General features: G+C 42.8%; 1 protein-coding gene and 1 non-coding gene across 2 annotated transcripts; both read right to left on the minus strand.

Moving 5' to 3' along the window:
• Positions 1 to 1,838: 1,838 nt before the first annotated feature.
• Positions 1,839 to 15,886, minus strand: LOC134674904 (SANT and BTB domain regulator of class switch recombination). The gene is made up of 17 exons (XM_063533061.1): positions 15,205 to 15,886; positions 15,031 to 15,125; positions 14,810 to 14,957; positions 14,644 to 14,734; positions 14,045 to 14,204; positions 13,190 to 13,303; positions 12,506 to 12,612; positions 11,629 to 11,793; positions 10,926 to 11,027; positions 9,545 to 9,686; positions 8,812 to 8,943; positions 7,997 to 8,144; positions 7,491 to 7,622; positions 4,779 to 4,891; positions 2,961 to 3,100; positions 2,339 to 2,499; positions 1,839 to 1,936 (listed from the first exon to the last, which is right to left on the minus strand). Exons 1-17 carry the CDS (start codon positions 15,608 to 15,610, stop codon positions 1,839 to 1,841), a joined length of 2,454 nt encoding a protein of 817 aa, XP_063389131.1. The 5' UTR covers positions 15,611 to 15,886.
• Positions 14,232 to 14,303, minus strand: Trnae-cuc (transfer RNA glutamic acid (anticodon CUC)). The gene has a single exon. It is a non-coding gene; the product is annotated as a tRNA-Glu (tRNA).
• Positions 15,887 to 15,945: the final 59 nt, after the last annotated feature.

Raw genomic sequence — 15,945 nt, forward strand, 5'->3', positions numbered from 1 at the left:
AAAATATTGTAAATTACAAGTGTAGATTGGTACACTTGTAACAAAAACTTACATACGTCTTGAGTCCTGTAACAGCACAACAGCAGTTACTTGTAGACTCGTTTTCTGAGAGATTTTAAACTTTACTCTTTATTGTTAAGCACCAACGCCAACGATTGTGCCAGGGCATGCATACTTTTCCATGCACCTTATCAGTTTTTGTTAATGTATCTGAAATATATAGTAAATAGGAAATAAAGTGACAATATGTTTGATATTGATTTTATTGACGATTCGTTTTATTTTATCTACTAGAAAATGGAAAGGGATTATTGCCGATATTTGTCGTTGATTTATTAGCATTCGTCTCTTTATTTAAGTATAGTGCATTCACCGTATTTATCTTTGAGCCGCTACCGAAACGATACATTTTAATGTAAGAATGTGAAAGAGTACTTATTTACATGTTATTTACTTATTACGTAAATATTTCATTAAATCTAACTTAATCTGAATCTGAAAACGGCCCAAAAAGTATATCCTTGGCATGGAACGCCGCTCTCAACCACTCGATTTTTCCTTCATTTCTGGCCATTTTTCCAGTAATCAATATTTTACAGCAAACAAAAACACATAATTTAGTAGAGAACCGAGTATCTATGACACACGTTTTTTTTTAAATAGTGATGTGTTCACACCTGTAGATTTCACATGTAATCGAGATTGACCGTGGTTCTTTACAACTGTAATTATTTATGTGTATTTATAAAACACCTGTAGCCGTTCACAGTGCATTACAGGTGCCTGTAGCCTGTACTCTTGTAACCTGTAACTTGTAACTTTATAAAACTGGGCCCTCTGAACGCAGACCTGCAAAATCGACTCCACACTCGCGTTCGCGGCTTCGCCCGCGATTCACGCGCATAGTCTGGAGGGGGCTTATGACACTAATATGGAAGAGTGATAAGGAGACAAAGAGCGTTTGGTTTTTTGCAAACAATTGTCATTTTTAAGTCCCCAGGGTTTTATACACAAATAAAACGCGCGTCTGTTTTGAAGTCCCAGTATATTTGTTCACTTGTACCGCGTCGCGCCACGCGCCACTTCGCTTCTACGATAGACATAGTGTCAATATAGTAACTTGTGCATTTTGCATGGCAAATAGAAATGAAACGCGTTTTGTAGGAAACTTGGAACAGTAGGTGTATGGTTCACTTGTAGCGCAGTAGGTGTATGGTTCACTTGTAGCGCAGTAGGTGTATGGTTCACTTGTAGCGCAGTAGGTGTATGGTTCACTTGTAGCGCAGTAGGTGTATGGTTCACTTGTAGCGCAGTAGGTGTATGGTTCACTTGTAGCGCAGTAGGTGTATGGTTCACTTGTAGCGCAGTAGGTGTATGGTTCACTTGTAGCGCAGTAGGTGTATGGTTCACTTGTAGCGCAGTAGGTGTATGGTTCACTTGTAGCGCAGTAGGTGTATGGTTCACTTGTAGCGCAGTAGGTGTATGGTTCACTTGTAGCGCAGTAGGTGTATGGTTCACTTGTAGCGCAGTAGGTGTATGGTTCACTTGTAGCGCAGTAGGTGTATGGTTCACTTGTAGCGCAGTAGGTGTATGGTTCACTTGTAGCGCAGTAGGTGTATGGTTCACTTGTAGCGCAGTAGGTGTATGGTTCACTTGTAGCGCAGTAGGTGTATGGTTCACTTGTAGCGCAGTAGGTGTATGGTTCACTTGTAGCGCAGTAGGTGTATGGTTCACTTGTAGCGCAGTAGGTGTATGGTTCACTTGTAGCGCAGTAGGTGTATGGTTCACTTGTAGCGCAGTAGGTGTATGGTTCACTTGTAGCGCAGTAGGTGTATGGTTCACTTGTAGCGCGGCGCCGGGCGCGCGCGCGCCGCGGCCCGGGCGCGCGCGCCGTGCCGCTCGCGCCACTCCGCCTCCAGCCGCGCGTACACGCCGCCTGAAACACCAACTATGTTAACAAATCTGATTAATTTACCTAATATTACCCTTTCGTAGACTTGTAAACGTCCACTTGGCGGCGCCTCGGTGTCTTTGTAGTAGCAGGGGTAGAAAACTATAGTAGAAGAGCCGGCCGCAATATTTCGTACCGACGTGACATCACGATGAAATGCACAATGGTTTCCCATAAAAGTGATGCTAAGTCCGAATTCGATAGTCTGCCACGGCGGAACTGGCCGAAAGTACGGAAAAAAGCCATTTCCGGTGCGAAAAAGGGGGCCTGATTTAACCCATCTGACACCATAATAATAGTTAAGGCAGCAGCGAACGCTCTAGTTTCCTACCCGTGCCCTCAAAGCTGGCGACACCCATGGCTGTCCTTCCTGTGACTCCTAGGTACCTTGTGGAGCCTTCGGCTTCCCTGGCGTGGTGTTCCCCCGCCGCGCGAGCGCCGTCCGCATCTGCCGTCCCGCGCGCTCTTCAAACCGCCGCTGCCCGTCTTGGTTGCTCCGCGCTGACAGTGACGTCACCCACTGCCGTCCTATCACCCGGGTGCGGCGGCTGCGAGAAGATGAAATATTTTAAGATAGGTTTGGTTCACTGTGTCTGAACTGTTTGTGCTGGAAAGATGATTAATTATTTTAATAGAAACGTTTGGTTCACTTGCTGTCTGTGTTGTTTCTTGCACTAGATCTTACAAGTGGTTATATGCAACAAAATATAGGATAATCTATAGAAGTTTGAAGGACTCAAAAATGACCCCACGGGAATAGTGGCGCGAGCGAATCAACTGAGCTTAACAAATATTTGTACACGCCTCTATTGCCAAGTCGTGCGTGTTCAGATATTTGTGACCACCTTGGCCGCTCCGATATATCGATGGCGATTGTACCACGCGCATGTCAAATATTGTATTTGACGTGCGGCGCGCTATCTATCAGTTGAAGGGTGGTATGTTATTCCATATTCTAATAGGTAGGTAGATGTCATGCTGATGAGGTAAAAATGATGCCACGAGTCACCTGACTCTGGGCGGGGGCTGGTGCTTCCTCGGGCTCCTGGGCGCGTCTTCATCACTCTGGCCGGAGCTCTGCTCGCTCTCGTCCTCGGAGGAGGAGCTCCCCTCGCAGCCCGGGGAGTCGCCGCTGCCGGGGGCGCCTTTCTTTGTGTAAAGCATTTGTTAGTTATTATTGGTTGAATGGGTGATATTTTAAGTATATACCTTAAATTAAACAAAATCCTGAAATAGTCTATATATGTTTTGATAGAAAGTAAAATCCGAAGGTCTGTAATCTGTATTACTTACTTGTAATATACGATATTAGCAAAAAAGATGTTTGAATTTGAAACCCGTCATTTTCTGATCCTAATGGTTTAGTATGAGTTAGGTTCTCGCACGCGACTCCATACATCAAGCGCGACCTTTAAGCATAGACGGTACTCGCACGCGAGAACGCATCTTTTTGCTAGACCGCCTGTATATTTTCTAATGCTAATTCAATTTAACTAGTTTTTGCATGAATTGCAGTAGGTAGCATATTTAAATTAATTATAACAAAGTAGGTAAATAGGAACCTAGTACTTACTTTACCTAGTACCTACATTACTAAATTAAACCTATAATGCTTTTGGTTTTAAATGTGATAGATGAGAAATGTACTACCTAAAGCCTATTAATTCTAGTGTGGTTGATTATGATTAGGTAGGACTGTAGGACTGTAGGGGTGTAGGGTTCGAGTTAACTTTCTCTGTTTATTTATCCATACCTACTGTGATTTTGTAAGTATGTACTTTGTAGTGATTTAGTGAAGTTCAACTCATTCACTCACTAGAGTGCGCTACTAGCTACAAAGTACAAGCAGCAACACTCCTATATAACCGTCCATCGGTGGACCTTATGCAATAAGGTCCACCGATGGACAGTTAACCAGTGTGGACGATGGTACTAGGAATATGAAGTACAAATTAAAGTACCTACGTACTATAAGTAAGTAGGCACATAGCTAAGCTAAGTATTATCAATATACAGAAACGAATTAGGCAAAAACGTGTTATTCAACCTGCTAAATACATTATCAATAATACTAAATACGTGGTACTTTTCGAATAGGGAATATAACGCAATACTCTGCGTAGAGGGCGTCACAAGCGAAGCGTCACGAAAATCGACAGTTCGCTTTCTGCCTCGCTATATAAGGGGTCATCCATTAATAACAAGTTTTTAAAACGATAAAAACGATTATCGTTTTAAAAACTTGTTATTTAAATGTACAGCGAATAAAATAATTTAAATGCAAGTATTAGGTACCTATGCAAAAAGTAACTCAATAGCCAAAAATCAACACAGGAAGAAATCATTATCATAAAATAGAATTTCAGCGCTTTCTTCATGGATTCTTAACACTAACAAAATTTAAATAAATTTTCTGTTACTGATGAAGTTAAAGTGACGTCACAAAGTTTGTGTCTCCCCCCTCCCCCATGTCACAATATGTCACATTTTCTTGACCCCCTCCCTCGCCCTAAACGTGTGATGTAATTAATGGATGACCCCTAACGAAATTTCGCGTTTCGCGGTAGGCCACCTGTAAACAAACAGGCGGTTTGTTTACAGGTGCGCTATGCATCAATGTCATAGTAACTTGTCAAAAAACTGTTTAAGGCCTAGATATGTATAAGTTACTCTATGGTTTACTAAACAAACTAGTGCTGCACTCTGGCGGCAGAACATTGCAGTAATACTCCCTATTGTTACGGTAGTAGGTACTATTAGTTATTCTGTGCTATTGTCATCATGTCTGCGGCCCCAGTAGGGTACTATCACAGCACCCCAATCTTACCTTCCTCGGCGAGTCGTCCTTCGGCCTCTTCTTGTCCGTGACGGCGGCGGGTGCAGCCACCGACGACGTCGACCCGCGCGCCGCCAGCGCCGGCGAGCCCGGCCGGGCTGACGCTAACGTGCACACGAATAACTGACCATTCGTACTTAGAAAGACCCCACACTAGCGTCTTTTGCGCCTCTAGTCTAGCGTCTTTTAAAATGGCGTCGCTGCGCAGTTACGCCAACGTTGCGTGGAGCAGCGGCCACAAAGTTGGCTTGACGCTGACGCTAGTGTGGTAACCTTATTGTACGAGTACAAATGTGCAACTGAGTGGACGCTCGAGCGGCGCGATCAGCGGAGCGTCGTCGCGGTATCCATATCAACAAACGTAGGCGAGTGGCCTCAGAGTGCACATGTAGTGGCGTAGGCCGTAGCGTGAACCATTGAGCTAATAGCCGTGGGCGAAAACCACATTTGCAAGGCCCTTTAAAAATGTGTTTTTCCAAGATAATAAAATGGTTGGGTTTGCGAGCCCCCCCCCCCTCAAGTGCGAGGCCGTGGGTGAAGGCCCCATCCCCTCACGTCTAGCTACGCCACTGTCAGTGCACGCTGCGAAAATCTCTGATGGCTCCTCTACACGATGGGCCAACGCCGGCCACTCCAAGGGACGCATTTATGCGTGAGAGGGAGCAAGTGATATTGCTATATCATTCTACCGCATGGCTGCGTCCCTTGGAGTGGCCGGCGTTGGCCAATCGTGTAGATTAGCCATGACGCTCGACGCCCTGCTAAACGCTCCGCTGAATGCTCGCTACTGAAAGTACTGAAGCCGTACACTAAGGGCCAGTTGCTCCAGGTAGGCAACCACATTGAGTTTGGCTATAGTCAAAGGTTTGTATAGATGGCGCCAGCATATGTTTTATATGTCGCTACAGTTTTGTTAAGTATATGTTTTTATTTGATTTTAAAAAGGGCTAGCATCTCAGCAATAGAATTAAGCCAAAAAAAACTAATTTGACACTATTCGTAGGATTGTCGAGTGAAACATGTGCCAGCGCCGCGTCAGCGCCATCTGTATTCTTCGACCGGCCAACTCCATTGACGGATTTAACCTGAATTTATAACGAACATAATATTTAACAATGACAGACTGTTTGGTGTAACCGACCCTAAGTGCTACGAATGCTCAGTTAAAGGTGTTTGTACATGTACAGTGGGTTTTGGTTATTTTAGATTTATTAGAGGGTTGACACCGAGTGGTAACGAGCGATTTTAGTGAGCCTTGAAAATCTTGAAACCCTCGCAACGCTCAAGATTCCACATTTTCGCGCTCGCGCGCTTATCATATTGTAATCTTTCGCTTGCTTAGGTTTTATAGGTGGGCCATTCTCCGAGAATATGTCTGTGGGTGCGTCTAATTGCCACGACTCTTTTCGTACATTTTGTATGGGTCGTGGCAATTAGATCGCAGACGTATTTTTTGAGAACCCAGGTATACAAAACAATAATTTTGCTTACTCGTTTTGCGCGCGGAACTTTAGACATAATAATCAGATAGGTACAGTCAAAGAATTTAATTTACTACCCATTTTGTACTTTGTCACAGTGACAACCGTATGAGGTCTCTAGCGGCTTTTCATATTGATTGTCACTGTGACAAAGTACGAAATGGGTCGGAAATTAAATTCTTTGACTGTACATTATTACAACTCGGTATCTTCACTCTATTTTATGTATGTACATTAATGCCTATTGCCAATTAAATGAAGTAACATAAGAGTAATAAAACCGTATTGAAGGAGGAAAAAATATAGTCTTTATTCTTTATTCTAACCGTCCGTTCGAACCAGTGACGATCACAAAAGTGACGCTTCTAGGCAGTGGCGTAGCTAGCATGGGTGACACCCGGTGCGGAAATTGTGGGTGTCACCCCAAAATTCAATCAAAATTGTAACTTATGTTAAATAGCTCAGGATTTAAGTACTCCATCGCTTTCATTTTGAATGATTTTACGAAATTTTTATAGGTGGCACTACTGATGTTCACGGTCGGGTGTCACCCCTAAATAGGTGACACCCGGGGCGCACCGCCCCCAACGCCCCCAACGCCCCCCCCCCCCCTAGCTACGCCACTGCTTCTAGGTACTTAATCCGAACATTTCTCCATGACCGAACAATATATGAACATATACTACTCTTATGTTTCGTTTACGTGTATGTACAGTCAGCGTCAAAAGTCGCTGTGAATTTTATTCGAACTACTTACTTTTGTCGTTAACTATACACTAAAATATCGATGGGGCATAGCAAATGTCCAGCGGTAATACTCCTAGAAGTAATTTTGGATCATAAAATCTTAAAATTAAGTATGTTGGAAACAAGTACCTAGTTTTTTTTAATTCTCTTTTGTATTATGTTTTGCGAAAATAACAGAATAATCTGCGAAAGATGCTTTTAAAGACCGTAGCTTTTGCAATGAGATGGACATTTTCCCAATAGGCCTGAAAACCGTAACTGATGATTTCCCTTATTAAATCCATGCCGACCGCATTGCAACACTTCAACTGGGTCATTCTCAAAAACTATTTCTGTGGTCTAATTGCCGCGTCCCATACACAATGTACAAAAAGAGTCATGGCAATTAGACGCAACTGCAGACATATTCTCAGAGAATTGAGAGAATGGCCCAACTCAGCGTGTGTGGAAAAGGTAAGCCGGAGCAAAGTCTCACGGTTGAACTTGGTGTCGCTCGTGTACAGTTTCCCTAGGAGGCCTAACGTCGGCCTCGGCGGCGCCAACTGGATGCCCTCCCACCAGAACACCTCCTTGCATTGCAGACGACCGGCGCTGTCCTCGGTTGTCTCTGTTAAGAAGAGCATGTTTTTATGATGGAAAATGTGTGATAAATCTGTATTTAGACTTCCTATCGTCACCCTTAAACCTCCGTCACACTTTAAACATCAAAAACTTAAGTTGTAAGTTTCTGTTGGTATTCTGTCCGCCAAACGCGCCAAATATGTCCATATCCCTAATACGTTTAACTTTGTCATGCGTTATCATAAGTTTTTCTAGGCTCCCCGTCGGTCCAGATCTATTCAGATGTCCGAAGAAACTAAAATAATTACAGTTTGGGTATGTGTGGGCGTGGGGGACAAGCAGCGGCTAATTTCCCTTCCTCGTACTTAAAAATTAAAAATCAAAGATGACAGTAGGTATAAAAGAGAAATAAGAACTGACCTCTGGGCACAAGCCTGGTGAGGCGCTCCGGGAACATTAGTTGCGGCGGCCTCATGGCGATCATCTCGCGGAATTGGGTGTAGATCTCCATCACGGCCGCGTCCGTGGGCAGACGCTCGTCTGGCACGTGCTCGCGGAATTGACAACCCTGCATGGGGAGACACACGGCAGAACTTACGTAATTGTCAACCCTAGGGATAGGGGACATACACGGCATGATGTAAGCGTTTGTTAATTATCTGGTGCCCGGTACATATAGTGTCAGATTATTGTACATTTAAATGCCGGTGACACCTTTTTTCGGGTTCGCCCTTAGACTATGGTGCTTTCGGCATGGTGTTCTAGTTCTAGTCAAGAGCTTAATTTGCTTATTTCTCCGGCATTGTTTTATAGACATATGGCCAACTCAGTAGGCAAGTGTCAATATATTATGCAGTACATTCAGTTAGCCTCACCGCCATTGGGGATTAGCGTCACTATATGAGTTAAAATGGGACTGGGCTGGTCATGTCTGCCGAATGCCGGACGACTTGTGGACCAAGTTAACCACAGAGTGGGAGCCCCACGAGTCTAACGCAGGTCTCGTCGGCGATGGCGGGATAACTTGGACTCCTTCTTGAGAGGCTGGCCAGATATAGCACTAAAGAGAGACGAGTGACAGAAGCGGGAGGAGGCCTTTGCCTAGCAGTGGGACACAGTGGGCTCTGAATAATAAAAAATATATGACTCGGAGCGTTGAGAAGAACAGAAGAAAGCAAAAAAACTTTTTTTAAATTTTAAAATTTAATCTGTTTATTGCAGGTTGCATATGTTACCGTGTTGCGTGTGAGTGTTTCGAAGCGGTAAGCCCGTTCGCCACAGCACGGGTAGCGGCCGGCGGGCAACGCTGGCCGATTGTCCACCGAGAACATATGCGGACCTTGCTCGTGGTGGGAACACCATTCCATCTGCAAACAAAGTCTACTTTATGGATGGGCCATTCTCAGAGAATATATCTGCGGTTGCGTCTAATTGCCACGACTCTTTTGTATGGGTCGTGACAATTAGACCGCAGACATATTTTTTGAGAATGACCCGGATACAGCCGGCGTAGCGAAGGTTACAATAGCTATCGCTTCGACAACGACACGCTTTGTGTCTCTCTATCACTCTTCCATATTAGTCCGACAGTGACAGTTGCGTTTCGATCGCTACGGAGCGTAAGCGATTGGCATGTTGGCTACGCGGCCTGGGCCGTCTTAAACTATTCTGGGCCCCTTAGGCTCATAAGAATTTGGGGCCCTTTTGGAAAGTATAAGTAAAAAAGCGAATTCTGTCTGGTTTCCGCAGATGCAGTCCAACTTCATTCATTCATTTCAAGATTTGTTAGTTACATTACAAAACCTAAGGAACTCACTTCTGAAACGGGACAGTACCTATATGAAATTTAATAATTACTACCGGCCAGAGGTCGTGTTTCTCGGAAAAAATCAACATCGCGAAACTAGGATTTGTCACGCACGGTGTAGCGACATTTAGCGGGTAGTTCGGTAACGAAAACGCACATACCTGGTAGTTGGGAAAATAGCTGTCACACAGCTGGCAGTGCAGGAAGTGGCAGTCTGCCCACAGGCGCCAGTACACGCGGCGCCAGGAACGTAGCTCGCCGTACAACCATGTGATGTATTCGTTTAGGCTCCATGAGGGATCTCTGTCACAGAATAAATAATATTAGTACTAGGTACAGGAAGACTCACTCTCTAACAAAACGCGTCTGTTACGATCAGCACAAATATGGCCCCTAGGTGGCGACAGCGATACGCGCGGCTTATGGCTTTCCCCAAAACTGGGGTGGAACGGATGTACTTTTAGCTACCTGTAGCAAAGCGACGAAATCGCGGAGTTAGCCACGCCTGTCTCTGTCAAGAAATACATTTGATTGTAATCTATTTCTTACATGACATGATAGACAATGAACAGCCTAAATTGTTGGAGATATACAGGGCGTCCCACGGCTATGCCACATGGAGGGAAAGTACCCTGAATATTGTAGATGGAACATTTTACTGAAAGAAGACATTATTTTAATTTAAAAAGCAATTTAAACTGCATTTATAGATTTTTAAATAATTACATGATTGAACCGGGAATCGAACCCGCTACACGAGAAAAAAAAAAACCCTGTAGCTTTATCATACCGATCGAAAGGCTTCATCATAGTGATTATTTTTTGCTAAATAACATAGTGTCAGAAATAAAAGGAAGCCCATGAATTTTAACATTTTTAACTCAAAATTAATCAATTTAATTTAGCAAATGCTCAAAATGAGTCTCATTCTGTTGAATACAAATCAGAACTCTTTTGTTTATTTGGCTCAAATGCATCAAATGTTAAAATTCATGGTCTTCCTTTTGTTTCTGACACAATGTTATTTAGCAAAAAATAATCCTTATGATGAAGCCTTTCGATCGGTATGATAAAGCTACAGGGTGGTTTTTTTCTCGTTTTGCGGGTTCGATTCCCGGTTCAACAATGTAATTATTTAGAAATCTATGAATGCAGTTTAAAATGTTTTTTAAATTAAAGTAATGTCTTCTTTCAGTAAAATGTTCCATCTCTAATATTCAGGGGACTTTCCCTCCATGTGGCATAGCCGTGGGACGCCCTGTATATAGGACCATGAAATTAGAAACACATTCCTCAAATGTGGAGCCCTATACCCACAGAACAATAATCGATATAGGTCTGTGCCTATACCTAATACCACTGCCGCTTTATTCACCCGCTTATTAGCTGTATTTACGAAGCGTCTAAGTGTCAACAAGTTAAGGCTTATTAAGATGATGGTAAAGGCGATAACGAGATGAAAGAAAAACTAATGATTTAGGTATCGTGTGGGATCGTGTTATACCACAAGTATCAGGTCGCATGATGGTTAAAGGCACTCACTTGGCGTGTGAAGAGACGACGTTGCCCCGTCGATCTATGTGCATGCTGGCCGGTTGACATGGCACCTGCTCGGCGATCTGGCGTCCCAGCAACTTGCAGCATCTGGTGTTCAAAAAACACTCGTCATTCGCTTGACCTTGTCGCATTCACTTGGGGTCAGCGCAGCATGTCTTGTTCTTCCATAATACATCTCTGTCGCCCGTCATCTCATCATTCACTTGCGTTCGTTTCCTATCATCTCTCTCACAGTCCATCCACCTTTTCCTCGGTTTTCCTTTTCTCGTTCATCCCTCCACATTCATTCGTAATACCTTTCTCGTCACATGACTTTCATCCCTCCGCATCACATGCCCGTACCAAGCTAGGCGAAGAAGTGTTCAGAAGACACTCGTACAATAGGATAACTTAAAATACGGAACTTATCATTCATCTGGTCCATTAGGGATAGAAAAACTCGGTTTGATACAGTACCTACGCAGTAATCTCATTGCACCCCTTTACTGCCTTTCTAAAGGGTAGCGTAGGTAATAGACGAAAGCTACCTGTAAGTACCTAAATTTTTTGTAATATGGGCAGAGAATCGTACCTATGTTGAGCGTTTTTGGCACTCTTGAAGTTCGTTCAGATCTAACGAATCTCTTATGAATTTAGGTAAGTAAATTACGTACTTACCTAAATTCATTACTTAAAGTAATTAACTTACTTGCTACACTTAAACAGCGTGGCGAGAGTGGCATAATGTCCACGTAGTGTCTCAGGCACAGGCTCCGCTAGCGACAGGATCATCTTGCAGTAAAGGCGAGACTGTATCTTGTCCTTGCGGTCCCGTATGGCTTCTAGCTCTGCGTTCGTATACATTGCTGCTAATCTGATAGAGAACATATGCATTTATAAAAGTACAGTGCACGTCAAAGATATATATGTTTACGTTTTTCGCCTTATTACAAAGGAGTAAGGTCATCATCATCATCTCAGCCATATGACGTCCACTGCTGAACATAGGCTTCCCCCTTTTTTGGGGGGTGAATGCCATAATCGCCACGCTTGGCAGGCGGGTTGGCGATCGCAGTCGAGTACACCGAATTTGAGGGACGCTGCTGCCCGTCCACCGCGGTGGTCTTCGACGTGGTTTAAGGACATACCCGGGTCCTGGACGTAGTTTAAGGACATACCCGGGTCCAAGGAGTAAGGTGCCAAAGTGTAAATATATCTTTGACGTCGTCTGTATACGATATCCAGTTAAGTACCACCAAATCAATAGTAGTACCTAGATACAACAACTGCGTACAATTGGGACACTTGGGGCCACTACTTTACACCAATTCACTTTTCACTAATCCGGGGTTAACCGGTTAAACCTGGAGTTACCAATACAATTTGCAGTGGCGGACTCCCAGATATGGTGGGTCCTGAGAAAGGGGCGGCTAGTACTTACTACAGGGCCTGGGGCCTAGGGCGGCAAAGACTGCAAATCCGCCACTGACAATTTGTCACTGGGTTAAGGGTTTAACCGCTTAACCCCGGGTTAGTGGGATGGTGGAAGTGGCGCTTACAGTCTTACATAATGGGGTGGTTGATACCTGTTAAGCAGAGCATCGCTGAGGCAGGCTAAGTTGGTGGAGGTCTTCACAATTTCGCTCATGTGTGCGTGGCAGTAGATGAGGCAGTCATGCAACAGTGGCTCCATCTAAGCAAGCACAACAGTTAACAAAGATAGACTGAAAGGACTATTAACTTTATTGCGAGTATTGCAACGCGATAAAATGTAAGTACCAAAAGTCTTTCTAAAAGTATTTTTTTGTGATAAATGTTGAATTTATGTTTTTAGCATTTCAATATGTTTATGGGCGTTTGCTATGGGATGTATAACTTTTGATATGGGTGTGTTGCCGACACGTTTTATATATTTTATTGGCTGACCTCCGGGGGGTATTTTGAAATTTGGCGCCCCGGGCCAACATATAAGTTTCGCTGCCCCAAAAGTCAAGGTAGAAAAACAAAATGCAATCCGCCAAGGGCGGCATAATTACGCCGCCCTTGAGCAGGGCGGTCTTAAACTATGCTGGGGCCCCTGGGCGCATTTATTATGGGTAATCATCAAAGATCCTACTGTTACTGTCTGTCCTTCGGGCCCCCCTGAGTATGGGGGCCCTGGGCAGGGGCCCGGTGTGCCCTTATGGTAAAGACGGATACTGCCCTTGGCGGATAGCGCCCCGGACCATGGTCCGGATGGCTCTAGGGTAAATGCGCCGGCCCTGGCTGACCTGCAGAAAAGATGCAGAGACTAGGATGGGCACCACGTTGTTAGGGTTCAGGAGCGGCCAGTCCGCCACCAGTATGGAGTCCCGCTTCACCCAGCGCATTAACCAATCGAAAATCTGGAACATTTTATTATGTAAGTACATATATGTGACGTTATCTATAAAAAGGGACCTTATTGTCGATGGCGCTTACGCCATTATTAACGATACTCCGATAGAAATACAATGTCGCGCGACGCTGTGCGGCGCTGCGGCGTAAGCGCCATCGACAATTATGTCCCTTTTCATAGATAATGCCCAAACATATTTACACCAAACTAGTATGGTATGGTTGCCTATGCTCACGGAAAGCAGCTCTACGGGAGGAATGGCGACGTGTCGTGAAACGAGTCGCTCAAAAAGTCTACATAATGGCCACGACCACTTTGTCACAAGAGTGTAACGAAGAAGAAAATTATCCTCTCCTCTCTCCAGCCTGTACGGGACGGCACCATCCATTTCGGCTAACAAATAGTAAGCACGAATTATTCTTATACTTAAAAACTGTACTATAACGTCTAAAACAGCTTGGTAACTAGAATGCTTACTTGCTTACTAACCTAGGTTGACTGGTAGAGAATGCCTTTAGGCATTAAGTTCGCCATTTGTACATTTTATTTGTATTTTGTGCAATAAAGTTTAAATAAATAAATAAACATTTACGTTACAATTTAAATAATTTTCCGAGTACTTTTGGCCTCGATTGTACGCATCTGTAGCCTATTTGCAACTTACAAATGGCCTTCAAAATATCTACAAATATTTAACCAATGTATACCATACCGTTAAACAAGTTTATGAAAATGCATCAAGATAAACCTGTATATCACAGTGCACTGATATATCCATGTCCTCCAACCGCTGCCCCGCAGTAACGTCAGCAAAGTACCCCATTTTAGACACCAGCAACTTCTGCGGACACCTGAAGTCCTTCTTCAGGCCTTTCACTTCGTCGCATACGTGAATTTCTACGTCACCCCTAAAAAAAGAAAAAAGCAAAAAGTTATTCCGATACCGGGAATCGAACCCGAGCCTCCTGGGTGAGAGCCAGGTATCCTAGCCACTAGACCATATCGGATGTTGATGTAAGTGTCGAATTTACAATACAGCTGTTTTGTATTCAGTTGATAAAATTATTAATAGAAATTGGTAAGTGCAAGAATTAAGATAAAGAATAAGCTATTACATAAAACAAAAAGTGTAAAATGATCAAAGCAATTTACGAAACGTAACTAAATGCAGGTAAAATAATTATTTTGTTTTACACTTTTTTTTATTCATCATGGTTTTTATTTTTATGCAGTAAATAATTGATACATCAATAAAAAACAACAAACAATAGAAACCGGGTCGTGACAAAATAGAAACAAAATCTCTTTGACAAAAACGCCATCTAGTAATACTTTGTAAAAACTCACTCTTGCTTCTGGTTTAACTTTTCTTGTAATGCTATTATCGATGATTTGCGTCTTCCCAATCGGTCTCTTGATTCCTTTTCGCATAGAAAATCTAAAAATATACGTTATTTGCATCACTTTGAAGTATTATTTGTTTTACATATTAAAAGCAAAGAAATAGACTAACTTCCAAAACTTGCCGGCTTTTTCACTTCATAACTAGTATTTGTCAAGGGCTTCTTTATAATCGGCGTGAATTCACTAGTAGTTCTCGTGGGTTTCTTATATCCGACTAAGTAAGGCAAAATTGAATCCAAAATGCCTTCATTTATAACCTGAAAACAGTATTGAATTAGGCGCCATCTGTCGGCAATGATTTAGATATATATATATTTTTATGATGCTTACATCGTTTAATTTACAGTTGAGATTTGCCTCAGTCCAAACTCCGAGCATCTCTACCTTGGCTACAGACATTAAAGACTTTCTTCTCGAACCACCTTCTGAAATTTCATTCACATGAATAAATTTTACATTGTAAAGAGGGAGTTACAGTAGATACCTACTCACAATTAAACTTACGCTCAATTTCACTACAACTCATTCGTTTTTCAATACTTTTATTTTCAGTTTTCTTCTTTTCCAACGTAGTGTCGCTCTTGCTAGTGACGGGCTTGGGTTCCGCATAAGCAGTTTGGTACAGCAAATCTCGTTCCTCCTGTTCGATAACGTGGTTAATAACCGTTAATTTTGTTAATTCCTCCCAGTCAATCTTCGCTCCTTCATCGACATCACCTTCTAAATGCTCGTAAACTTGATACGCTGTCTTCATAAAGTCGAAGAAGTCTTTCACTGTTATAAATTCTGCAGGAGGTTGTTCTTTAGTTTTTCTCTTCGTATTTTCATCTGACAGTACAGGACTACCCTGCTTTTCTCTTCGGGCCATAAACATTGATGTGGCATCGCCTTCTGGGCTCGGGCTAGCCATTTTTCCTTAATTTAAGAAATTAATTTCCTTGAGAGATTCCAGTTTTTGATATTGATCTAACAAGCCACCTAGAAACAATGATCTTTTGATCTTTGAACGAAAAACTTTTTCTGAAGAAATTTGATGACTACTAATCATGTGATTTTGAGATAATTATATTTATAAATTTTGTAGTTTAATTGCTAAATGTCGTCTCAACATTTAAATAACCATTAATAAATAAACATTTTTTACAATATTTACAAAAACAACCGGAATACCAAGTCCAAGACTGAAATATTTGACAAATATAACGTCTGTCTAATCTAACTCAAAAAGGATCCAATAACTACGCG

This window comes from Cydia fagiglandana, chromosome 20, assembly GCF_963556715.1.
Source record: "Cydia fagiglandana chromosome 20, ilCydFagi1.1, whole genome shotgun sequence".
Classification (NCBI taxonomy): domain Eukaryota; kingdom Metazoa; phylum Arthropoda; class Insecta; order Lepidoptera; family Tortricidae; genus Cydia; species Cydia fagiglandana.